The 13,410-nt window shown below is 33.2% G+C and overlaps 1 protein-coding gene across 1 annotated transcript in view; it reads left to right on the top strand.

The window, feature by feature from the left end:
- Nucleotides 1–5,073: 5,073 nt before the first annotated feature.
- Smurf (SMAD specific E3 ubiquitin protein ligase) overlaps nucleotides 5,074–13,410 on the top strand; it is a 12,602-nt gene continuing 4,265 nt past the window's right edge. Inside the window, exons 1-7 of the mRNA XM_011499996.1 lie at nucleotides 5,074–5,223; nucleotides 7,964–8,002; nucleotides 8,099–8,207; nucleotides 8,645–8,778; nucleotides 9,907–10,171; nucleotides 11,049–11,500; nucleotides 12,661–12,904. Coding sequence (XP_011498298.1) covers nucleotides 5,172–5,223; nucleotides 7,964–8,002; nucleotides 8,099–8,207; nucleotides 8,645–8,778; nucleotides 9,907–10,171; nucleotides 11,049–11,500; nucleotides 12,661–12,904 — 1,295 coding nt within the window. The 5' untranslated portion in view covers nucleotides 5,074–5,171. The remainder of the gene's footprint in view (nucleotides 5,224–7,963; nucleotides 8,003–8,098; nucleotides 8,208–8,644; nucleotides 8,779–9,906; nucleotides 10,172–11,048; nucleotides 11,501–12,660; nucleotides 12,905–13,410) is intronic.

Here is a 13,410-nt window from a genome sequence, read left to right as displayed (position 1 = left end):
GACAGATAAAGTAACGTATGAAGGAAGAGCTCAAAAATTTGACAAACTTTACTAATCTAAGTAGTCGGATGGTTCCAATAGTAGACAATAAAATAACATTTTATAGTAAACCGTATTAAAAGAGATCGTAAAATGAATTGCATTGATTATATGAAAATAAAAATCTTAGTTCGATAAAGTATAGAAAACATTGTATTATATTATATATTTAATCACCAACTGAAAAATTTTATAGTAATCATTAATATATTTAATAATATAGTATAATAATAATTAATAAATAATTTATTATTTATAATTTCATGCTCAAAATATTTGAAAAGCAATTATTGTATTTAAATGATAAATTACAATAAGCTTTAAAAATATTGTTAAAATACGTTTTTTTTAATTAAAATTATAAATTATTTTATTTACTATTTAATTTTTATTGCCTTATTATTATATCATTTGTATTTGTAATAGCTGCCAAATTTGTTTATTTCTATTAATTGAAAGTGAAAATTTTTGTATAAAAGAAATGTATGTAATTTATAAAATGATTTACTATTTATGCTAATTATGGTATATTCAGCTATGTAATATTATTAATTATAATATGATTAATTTTAATTATAAATATTTGTAGATTTAATAAATAACTGATATGTATAGAATGTGTATGCTATAGTTCATAATAAAATCAACAGTATATTTGATTAAGAATTTTTTAAGTCAGGTGATGTTCAATCAAATAATTCTAAAGTAAACTTTTTTTTCTTTTATTTTCATTGAATTATCTATCGATTTATGAGACCTCTGCATTCAATTCGAAATTGAGAAAATTATAAAGGAAAAATATTGCTATCAATGTAATTTTAAGCGACTTGTAAAACGCCTAATAATTAATAATATTTTTATGTATAATATTTGTATTTTCATAATATAAGTTTTCATTGAAAAGAATTTTCAAATATTGTTTGATTCTTTAAGCTCTGAATTATAATTTTATGACAATATGAGTAAGAACTATAAATTTTTGCCTTTGCGCATTAATAATTGCATATTAATACGCGTTATCTATTTAATATATTATTTTTTTGACTTTTTATCTCGATAATTCTTGTAATATAAATGAATTTTTTTTTAAATTTGTATATGATTAATTTAATAATTACAAATACTTAACTTATATTAATTAATATGTTGATTACCAATTGTATATTCTGAATTTGAGTAAAAAATACAATAAAATTAACGTGTACAAATAGGATTTACTTATTAAACAATATTTTTATTTGCAAGTGTTAATATTATTGTTATTGTATAATATTTTTTATGTTATTTTATAAACATATAAAGCCGAAACATGATCATAAAAATATTAGTAAATTTGCTGTCATTTGTAAAACACTTCGTAAAATTGTTTCCCATTATTAATCACTGTCATGAATAATATTTCAAAAAATAAATCAATTTATTAAAAATAATTTAATTTAATATTGTATGTAATAATAAATGCTTTTTGTCTTAAAACCATTCTGAATAGTTTTCAAAGTCCATTTAAATGATTGGATTGGATTATGAAATTCTTAAGTATTAATTCTGAAAATAATACTAATAATATATTTATTAAATATTAGTTATAATGTAAAATTAATAAAATTTAATCTTTCTGCTAGTCATTTGATATTTAAAACAATAAGTATAAAAACAATCTATAATATATATATGTCATCACAATTTTGATGTGTTATCATACAGTAAAGTTAATAGTAATCATCGTTATGTCGAATGTTCATAATAATTTTTCTTTAATAATCTTACTTACAAAATATTATTATAAATAATTTACAAATATTCACAAATAATTATCAAAGAAATATTTAATCAATAATACATCCCGTATCATCTAAACGAGGCATTAATCAATTTTATTAGATAAATTAACTTTGTAAAATTTTGTATTAAACAATCATAATGAAATTGTATTTATTATTGATATCATTTTATTTCAGTTCATCGTATTAAAATATTATAAATTACTACGGTAAAAAATAACACTTTTGACCTTTACATCGTATTGATTATCTGATTCATTAACAGGTGCAAAGCAAATTTCCGTAAGTTTAAAAATGTGACAGTTTCAATATTAATAAGATATCAAAAAAAGATTATTGCTTTGCTTTCGAATATTATTGTTGGTAATACAGTTGAAGTTGGCTATTCAAATATTATTGTTTATAGGTAATCTGCAATAATTCACCTACTGACAAGGAATATTTATGAAATCGGATCATAAATAAGTGTTCCCATCGTTGTTATTCTATACGTTCATAAGCTATTGTAACATTTGTATTCGGCAATACGTAATTAAACAAAACAATGACGTTAATGACCATAAGTTAAAAGATACATGTACAGTGTTATAAGCAAATTGTAAAATGATTTTTTTCTTTCTTTTTTTTTATAAGAATATTAATAATTAGGGTAAAATGAAAAAAATATTGTTTTTCAACATTCTAATTTATGTAAATACCTAAATAAAAAACTAATAACGATAGATCGGATTTTAAATTGTTTCTCGATATTTACTATCTTAGCATAATATATAATTATATATATATATATATATATATATATATATATATATATATAGTATAATATAATATAATAAATAATAATAAATAATAATAAATAATAAATAAATACCATAATAAAACCACTCTCTGTATTTAACATAAAAATTACTTTAATGATTTCTTTCTGTTTTAATATTGATTCTTGCTACATGTATAGCACATATATTAATTTACATAATGTATAAAATGTAAAAACTTTTGCAATATTTTTTATGTAAGGTTTTGTAAGTATATGAAAATAACGTTATTTATTGGAAAAATTGCAATTATTTTCCATTTTACAAAACAACAGTTGTTTACGAATCACAGTTTTCTCTGTAAAAATTTTTTTTATTTAGAAAATTTCTTATAATTTTTTTTTTCTTTTTTTAATTTAAATATTGTCGATTTTAATACGTTTTTGTGATTGGGTATTAAATTAGGTTGTATGACGGCGATGAATTGTATAAATATTTTTTAAATAAAATGAGAAATATTGAATTAATTTTAATAAATGAAATAGGTGGTATGATAAAAGTAGCAAAAATTTCAACTATTTGAATAAATTTTAATTTGTTTTATTTCCCTTATATATATATATATATATATATATATAACGACAATCAACTTTTATATCATCCACTTGCGAGTATAATAATAAAGTAATTAATTTGAAAGTAAATTAATATATGAATAAGTTGGTCTTTAACTTTTTTAAAATAATATCTATAAAATATATCGCTATTAGACTAGAAAACTATTTTGAAATGAATGATAGAAATATTTTGATTCAAGCAAATAATTTATTGACAAAGATGGCTACAAAAGAATCAATTTATATGTAATATATATATATATATATTTTTTTTTTTTTTTTTAACAGATAGTAGTTTGCTAGACGTTAGTAAAAAAAAATTATTTGCGCATAAATACATCACGGTATTCGGCACAATCATTATAGTCGTCTTTTTTTATTTGCTGCATTAATAACGTGAGGGTACTTCAATGATTTTTAGCTAAGCAAAAGTTTTACAATTACGTGTCTTTAAAGTTACATTTATACATATATACGTTATTGTACTTTCACTTTACGTTATTTAATTTTCTTAACGCTTTTCAATTAAGCGCATTGTTAATTTGCAGATTTGTTGGGATATCGTTTATAAAAGTATTTTTGTAATTTTAACAATTTAACGTACTTAATATATATATATATATATATATATATATATGTATATATCGAAGTCCAGTTAGTTTATTGAACTGTCATAGATGGTGAGGAGTAACTTTGGCTGCCGAATGAAATCGACGTTGTTGAAAGATCGCCGAGCAATTACCATTCAGCAATTACTTGGGGAAAATTAATTGCTAGGTCCGCTTACAAAAAGCAAATGAACTTAATTATGAGCTGCTATGTTGTTATTCACTTTTGACACGGCGACTCTACTTTAGCAAGATAGCGTTGATCGAAGACAGGTAGGATAGATGGTGCTTCGATCGATATTCATTAGAAATGGCGAATCAATGTTTGAATTTAGCGATAAGCGCCGAGGTGCGAGGGGGGCGTGAGGGATTGGCGGGGGAGGGGGAATGTTTACGAACGATCGATTGGGATAACTTTGCCGAGCTGGTCGGCCAAAGGGTAAAACGAAAGCAAAAGGAGGACAGACGATGATATATGAGTTTTGAGCCTCGATGAGTAACCGCCAGCGTGCGTGAATTTCTTCTTCGTATCGGGCGACAGACTCGCGAACCGTCCAAAGAGAATTCGCCGCCGGGCCGTTTCGTCGTTGCGGACAATAAAAGGCTGCTCGACGAAGGAGGAGGAGCGTCGCGTTGGCCGTGTGCGAGAGCAGAAGAGGATCCCGGCGAAAGAGTGGCGAACCGACGGGAGCGCCGCCGTCCAATCGATCATTAAAAGATCCAGCTGGCATGGCGATGATGCCCCATCCGCGCTCGTAGGGAGACGTAATTGGCCCACTCCTGTGCCGACTAGCGGCCCGCAGCGGCGATACCCGCATGCACTGATGCCGATGGAGTTGGCCGGGCGGTGAGCGGGCGCCCGTGATACCCACGTTCGCTGGTCCGTCACCGCTCGAAAAGCCCGCTCTCGCGAGGAGCGGGAGGGTGAGAGTGGGAGCGAGAGAGCCCATATAACAGTAATCAGCAGGGTCTGGCTGTCTCGTGTCTCGACTCTTAATTCGAGAACCAGCGTATAGAGGGGTGTTGGTGTTTGCGCGCGGCGGCCATACGCACGGACGCGCATTCCGTATACCTACGGTCAAGAAGTCCACATTATTTACCGCGCGCCTCGCGACGGCAGCCTGACGAGAGAGAGAGAGAGAGAGAGAGAGAGAGAGGGCGCATCGCATGTGCTGATAGCGGTGGTGGTGGTAGTAGTAGTGGTGGTGGTGGTGGTGGTGGTGGTGGTGCTGTTGCTGCTGTTGCTGCTGCTGGTGCTGCTGGTGCTGCTGGTGCTGCTGGTGTGTCGAGCGAACGAGTCGAGGTGCGCGCGCGCGTTTGCGGTGCTGCGCTCCCCACAAGAGGTGTTGCTTCAAATGTGCCTCAAGAATGTCGAACCCTGGCGGTAGCAGGACCGCGGCGACGAAGATCCGCCTGACGAGTGAGTCTGACTGGACGCCTTTTGGCGCTGCGCTTCCTTGTTCACGACGGTTGTGCACCTTGTACCCTGTTTTGTTGTGCATTATTCAATATGGCTTCGCCGTTAAGGATCGAGGGAGAAAGAGCGAGTGTGCGAGTGAGCGAGAGTGAAAGAGAGACAGTCGGATAGATAGATAGATAGATAGATAGATAGAGTGAGAGTGAGACAGAGAGAGAGAGAGAGAGAGAGAGAGAGAGAGACGAAGCCATGCACCGAGCTCTGGCGCCTCTATGTGCCTCCTCATCCTCATCCTCCAATTCCCACACTGTGTCGATCAAAAGGAATCCAGCTTCTTTTGTGGCGACGTTTACTTTGGCCACTGGAAGCTGCTTATGTATCCTTGTAGCTAGACTAACGTATTGCCCTGGCTCTGGACACAGAAACCTTGTCAATAATATGAGTGCAGGAGCAAGAGTACGAGCCATGATTTTATACCAGAGTGCTCCATTGTAATTTTCCAACGAGCAAATAGTTCTTCTTCGCTTAGACCTTTCGATGCTCGTCCAACGTCCTTATATATCATAATGCTTTTCCTGCGCCGAGCAAACGTTACTTCTTTTGGAGTTTCGCTGCATCTATGATTCTATACCAGACATTAAGTTTGATTTGTTTACAATCCTTCATGGATTGTTCCATTTATTGTGATTAATTAGTGATTTGTAACTCGCAAACATCGTGAGATATTAAAGACTAGGTTCTTTTGTTATTTTTTTAGAAATGTACTTTCCAGGATGGTCTGCTTCCATCGTATCTAAGTATTGCTATCCATTTCTGGGTCATGAGTGTGTAGAAATTTTCCCATTAAAATGTATTCTTGAGTATTTCTTAGCGATATCAATATTATTACATTAGCTCCCTTACAGTATCGATCGTTGCCTATACACCAGTATTTTTCAAGATTCATTGTTTGTCGTTTTAAGCCTCAAGATTGTGTAAAATGTATGTTTTTGGTGCAGTGAAGTGAATATAATCGATTAGGGTCCTTCGATGTATAAATTAATCTTTTTTTATCTTTTTTTTTTTACTTTTATTCTTTGACACGAGCAATAAACTATATCGCAAGAAAGCCATTTAGAGCAAAGCATTTGATGGGTTCGTTAATGTCAAAGTTATAAGCAAAGCTGACTCGATCCGATAATTTAATAATTCTATATGTTTATTTTAATAGGGAGTGGCAACATGTTTTTCTAGAAGAAAAATGTTATAATATCTTTTTTCCAAAGTTTATTACAAGTCTCCTGTGTATTCGCATATAGAAAGGATGTCATCAAGATTACTTTAATCTTAATTTAAACGTCCAATATTATTTCTTATATTAATTATAAGATTAGCAAGTGTTCAATAACAATGAATAAAAAATATTAATCTTATGAAATAATAAATACCCGTCAGATATAGATAAAACAAAAATTTTATGTTAATAATCAAAGTGCTCATAATTTATGGTTAATGTTATATTTAATTTAATATTTGTTCAAAACGGTCCCATTTTAAAAATAGAATATAAATATTAATATATTCACAAAACTTTTAAAGACTATTATTATATGGATGTGTTTGGAATATTTTGTGAAATATAGTAAAGACTTGGTTATACGTATGCTTGAGTGTGCGCGCGTATATATATATATATATATATATGTGTGTGTGTGTGTGTGTGTATGCATGCATGCATGTATGCATAGATAGATAGATAGATCAATCAATGCATGTATGCACGTACGTTACTTGCGTATGTCACAAATGCGTGCGTGCGTGCGTGCGTGCGTGAGTGCGTGAGTGACAAATGTGTAGTAATACGATTATTTTATACTATAGTATCAGGCACACAGAATGAGATAATTGGGAATGATTAAACCATTATAAAATTATTTATAAAATAAAAATAATAAAATTTGAATGTAACTATTGTTAAATAATAGAATGTATAGTTTATCAAACTCCTAGTTAATGTATGAGATCAGAGGACACAAGAAATACTTGAAATTTACAAAAAAAATATTTGATAAATGATTCAGTGGTTTCACATTCTTATAATCGCTTTTAATTATAATAATGAACTGCAATCTAAATGATTAACATTTAAAGGATTGAGAATTCGTCAATATTTATATCATAAGGTGCATGTATTTATCCAAATACAATAATAATTATTCAAAGATGATTTTATGTATAAAGAGCAATGATACAACAATTTTTAATTTTTAAGTCCCGTTTGCTCTAAAGATTCTTCAGCAATTATTTATTGATCGAGTAACCTCTGTGTTAGAATATGAAATGTGTGAAAATTGTGAATTTGAGCCTTGTAGACTTATATTCCAGTTCCTTAAACTTAGCTGTAAATGAAGTCTAATTAATGCAGCCACCAATTGAATTCATCTAAAGAGGGAGAGAAGTTGCCTGGCTTAAAACACCGCCGTTTGCGGTATAAAAAGACGCGCGTGCTTTTTCTTAATTGATAACTCTGTGTAGCAAGCGAACTTTTCCTCCTCTTACCAAGCAAGACCTTCTTCTTCAATTTGGCTCTCATATATTCATCTTAATATGTTCATTCATATTATTTGTCACTCTCTTGCTTCGAAATTCATTCGATTAAATTTTTAAAATTCTAATTAATATAATTGAGATTATTTGTTATTATGGCAGAAATTATTCAATTAAAATTTATTATTACCCATTAATTTGTTTATTTTACTTTCAGTCTTATGTGCTCGCAATCTTGCAAGGAAAGATCTTTTTCGTACGTAATAAATATTATGATTGGTTATTTAATATCTTTATTTGAAATTATGTTGAATGTTGAGAGCAAGGAGTATTAAGGATTTCATCATTGTAGGTCTACCTGACCCTTTTGCCAAAATTACTGTCGATGGTTCTGGTCAGTGTCACAGCACTGACACATGTAAAGCTACTCTAGATCCAAAGTGGAATCAGCATTATGATTTGTAAGTTTTAGAACTTTTTATATATCTTATGTTCCCACGTTATTAACAATCTATTTGACTTTATACTCTGTTTATTGTTCAATTAAAAATTGCAAAACTATTGCACCGATAAGTATACATATTTCTTATTAATATTCAGAGACAACCTCGTTCACGACACATTTCAATGTCAATGCTTTTAAAACATATTTTTATTTTTTACAAGTAAATTATGTTATTAATAAGTAATAAGTATGCCAGGATATAAACATTTTTCACAGTTTCATCCAAATATCCATATAACTATGCATTCACACAATTATTAATTTTCAAATTAAATTAAGTTTAAGCTAAATAAATTGTTTAACTAATGTGCGGAAAATATTACACACATTTCTTCATAAATATTTGTCAATAATTTTCGTAATTTATCATCTAATTTTGATTTGATTTATTAGGTACATTGGGAAAAATGACGGTATTACAATATCGGTATGGAATCACCGAAAAATCCACAAAAAACAGGGTGGAGGTTTTCTCGGATGCGTGCGAATATTGTCAAACACTATTCAAAGGCTCAAGAATACTGGATGTAATTATAACTTTAAAATCTCGTATACCTCTAGTCTTATTTTAAACCGTTTGTTCATCAAGTAAATTTTACGACTTTTACACTTTAGAAAGTAGTCACTGTTTAATTAATTTCGATATCAATAAAATTTTTATGCAACACAAAAATACGTGAGATGGCGCTTTAAAAGCAAAACAAATAATAATAATTAATAAATAAATAAAAATAAAACCTTTAATATTGCACAAAGTTTAAGAAATGTATTATAAAGTCATTTATTAAGGATGAGTAAAGTTAACCGATTGTCAAATCTGAAAATTCAGAGCTTTAAATTTAGAAAATGGCGCAATTTATGTGATAGTCATAAATATTATGTCAAAAATTTTCAATCGAATGATATTTGCCAAAAATTTATATCAAAATTAACATATTGTCTTAGATGTAAGAAATATGTATAAACATTAACTATTAATAATATGTTTTTTTTTTTTTTTTTTTTTTTTTTTTTTAATAATTTTTATATTTAATTATTTTCATTAAACTCGTCACGAGCGTGTAAAGTATAAATAAAACATAATGACAAACGTAAAAATTTAACAAAGGTAAAGATTAATAGTTTCCAATATAAAAATTACATTAATTTTTTTTTTATATATTATATCGATACAATATATTAAAAGCTTGGCAATAAAATAGAATAAAATTTTGTCACTTGTAAATAATTGCTTAATGCACAAATTACTCGTGACTTTCCTTTGTACGATTCATCCAAATGATTTAATCAAACATCTTGTATCAGATACTTAATTATAAATGTATGTAATATTTGCCTCAAATAAGCAACAAATAATACTTATTGAATAACAGATTAATTATTAATTCTATTTGTAATGCCGCTCAAAGTATTATTAAATATGTAATTTAATAAATGTGAGAATTTTAAAAATAGAATAGTAATAGAGAAGGAAAGAGAATATTCGTAGCGTGATTCGATAAATGTAAATGCATACGCAATCGCTAAACAAATGAAATTACAATTTCCGTGCAACGTTTTCTCATAATAATGCATTGTTTAATCGTATTGAGTTATTCGTAGCACGCGATCCCTGCGCAACTCTAATATGATCCTGATTTCGTGCGCCTGTGTAGATCAACGTTTGGATCTCTGCAAAGCCAACTCCGACGACACGGATGTCATAAAGGGCCAGATCGTAGTCTCGCTACTATCGCGCGATGGGCACAACGGGGCTGTTAGCAACACCGTCGGCCACAACGCCGTGGTCGACCTCCTGGGAGACCTCAGCTGCCCGACGGACTTACCCGATGGCTGGGAGGAGAGGAGAACCCAGAGCGGCAGGCTTTATTACGTTAACCATTACACTCGCACCACACAATGGATCCGTCCAAACTCTCGGTAAACTTGGAACGTACGGTTTTCATTAAATATGACCTTGGATTGTATGTCGAGCAATGACTGTAATATAGTCCGTCCAACTGTTCCAAGTAATGCCACTCCTAGATAGATGATTATTTAAGAGCATTTAGATTAAGAAAAACCTTCGATTCGATTTCTTATACTTGGCACTACGATGAAAGATAAGAAAGAAGCATCGTTTTTAAATTGATTTGACATTGAAAATTATGGTATTTGTATTTGAAACAATTTCGCGTACAACATTTGACGAACTATTGTTATAAAAAATACATAAAAGTGCAAAAAAAATTTTTCTATAAATATTAGCTCGTGAAAGATGCAAGATATGTAATAATGACATGATGACTTAGGTTATAGACGCTCGTCCGTTTTTTTCCTCTTTCTTAAGCCAATTAATGTTTTCGTGCACATAAATAGACGAACGAATTAATAACAAAATAAAAATAATGTTGTCGTAGCATTATGATATTATTTTTAAATGTTTTCATCCAACTAAATTCAATAATCTTAGATCGTTCGAAACGAACGCCTTCATTACATCCAAGATTTTTAACATATTTTATATTTCCACGGGATTTATTGATTTATGTTTTTTTTTTGTTTTTTTGTTGTTGTTGTTTTTTTGTTGTTTTGTTGTTTTTTGTTTTTTTTTTGTTTTTTTTTTGTTGTTGAGAAACCGTTGTTAAATTCCTTTCGCGTTACGACGAACTCGAATACAGCAGCTCGATTTGATGATCGCACGATCTTACGTCGCGTAAGTCGCGCCAAAATTTGCTCCCAATATACGAAAGCCATCCGCAGTAAAATAAATGTTCGGGGCTGCTGCTTAATCTGATCCTGAGCCTCCTCATCGCAGACCCAGTAACGCGGTAATACCAACGAACCCGGAGCCAACGTCAGCTCCCTGCCCAGAGTCGGGCTCGCCCGCGGGCAGCGGTGGCGACAGTCCCTCGAATGTCCCCGAGGGCTCGAGCAGCCCGGGCGGCTCGCGACCCGTCCCCGAGGGCTCCAGTCCCAGTAACGCCGGAAGCACGACCCCGAGTCGCGAGGGCTCGGCCCAGACGACGCCTCGAGGTACGCCGACGCAGCCGAGTCCGGGTCCAAGGCCAACGTCTACCGCCTCCGGAGGCAGGGACCGACCCCCGAGGCCCGCTCGAACCCCCAGCGATGAGCAAAACGGTAATCAGCAGTCGACGCCTCGGAACACGGCCACGGGCCAGACGAGGAAGCCAAGCAGGCCCGGCCGGGCGAGGAACGTCACCGAGAGGAGGACCGAGGCCCAGCCGCTGGATCTACCCAGGGGATACGGTGAGTCTCTTACCGCTGGACACGACAGTAATTATAGAATAAAGAGTCCCCGTGTTTCGCTCGGTGTCGCTCGGTGTCGCTCGGTGTCGCTCGGTGTCGCTCGCTCTTAGCATTCCTCCGACTCCCATCGCCAGAGCTCGTTTAATCTTGCTTTTCCAAACAACTTGCCGCCACTCGACTCGATTTTTAAATTGTGCTATTTTAAGCGAGACATTATTTGCCGCTTAATAGGCCCGGAAGGAGCAGCTTATGTTTAGTCTATATTTTGAATTCATTATTCCCATTAAAATGAGTCGGGAATATTAAATTAAGAAGGAGAGATATCATTTCGGTAAAAGATAAAGGAAAAGAAAAAGAAAAAAGCCATGGGCTTTTAGCGCGTCTTAACGCTAAATTATTCCGACGAAAGCTGCTCGCTATTTCACATTTCACGAAGGAATGATGGTGAATAATTTTTGAGAACAAAAGATATTTCTGACACGAGGAACATTATTTACAGTCTCATATTCGCATTTACTAAATTATTGTTATTGAAGTCGTCGTGTGATCCTTATAGATATTATGTATATCTCGTGAATGTAGATTTTGCGCATAAAACATTTAGTTGTAATAATGTACCATCTGCTGGACGATTTTGCAATATTTATCTCATAAACAGAAACATAGAATAAGAGAAACATAGCCGCGCACTTTGATAAAATATCGCATTCAAAATTTGAGTTCCCGTTGAAGCGAAAATTCTAGTATTCGAATGGGAAAAAGAAAAAGAAGAAAAATCTAAATTATTCGGAATGAAAATGAGCTCTGTTTTAGCAAATAACTAACGAGCTGGCATTTGACATTAATCACCCGATAATATTAATTACGGCGTGCAATGCTATATTCATTATTTTTGTATAAAAAAAAAAAAAAAAAACGCTGTCGCACTCTACGAGGAAAGTGCTCCAAGTTAACGATACCGTACACATATTTCTGCAAACATCTGTACACAATCTCATAACAACAAGATATATTGCACGTTAGGCGCTGTCGCTTCCCAATCACTATTTTATCAAATGTCGAATGTCGAAAAGCGCGCTCGCTGCTACAAAATGAGGGGGATGAAAAAAGAAAAAGAATGCATTTTAATGTCATTGGTGTATGTTTGTTGGGGAGGCTAGAAATGAGGAAGACCCAACAGGGCCAGGTGTACTTCTACCACGTGCCGACTGGCGCCTCGACGTGGCACGACCCCCGGATACCACGCGACGTCTCGGCAAACGAGTTGGAGCTGGGGCCCCTGCCCAGCGGCTGGGAGATGCGCCAAACGCAAAGCGGCCGCGTCTACTTCGTCGACCATAACAATCGGACGACGCAATTCACCGATCCTCGGCTCTCCACCCAGATCATCAATAATTTATTAAAGTAAGTCAGTAAGTTGTAGATGCAACAGCTCTCCTTCCCCATTTCATTACCGTCCTCTCATCCCCACCGTACACTCTCGCGAATGTCAAGCAGATGCCGGTGGAATTGCTTTGTGTTTTGCCTTCCTAGCGACGAGTATCCCGATAAATTCCATAACTCTCTTGTTCTTTACCTACGTCTTGGGAGAGAATTGACAAATCCGAGCGTCGACTCGTAAAATATTTTTCTCGATGTGTACGCTTGCATGAAGAACTCGGTAACTTCGCTGCTATTGTTTCGATAAAAATGATCGTTCCGATCGGTCGGTATGCCTTCCTCGTTGTAAGTTTAACATTACAGACAACGCGATTCAATTTTAATTGTTTATGATTTTAAGAACAAACTTGTTGCATTATTAGAAAGCTTACTTAATCATTCACGCTTTGTTTAACGCGAACTTTTCCTCAACGGCTGCACTTTCTTCCCCCCCCCCCCCCTCTCTCTCTCTATATATATATATATATATA

This window comes from Ceratosolen solmsi, unplaced genomic scaffold (assembly GCF_000503995.2).
Source record: "Ceratosolen solmsi marchali unplaced genomic scaffold, CerSol_1.0 scaffold41, whole genome shotgun sequence".
Lineage (NCBI taxonomy): Eukaryota > Metazoa > Arthropoda > Insecta > Hymenoptera > Agaonidae > Ceratosolen > Ceratosolen solmsi.
Note: the sequence above shows the minus strand (reverse complement) of the source record. Positions and strands in the feature narration are given on the sequence as shown.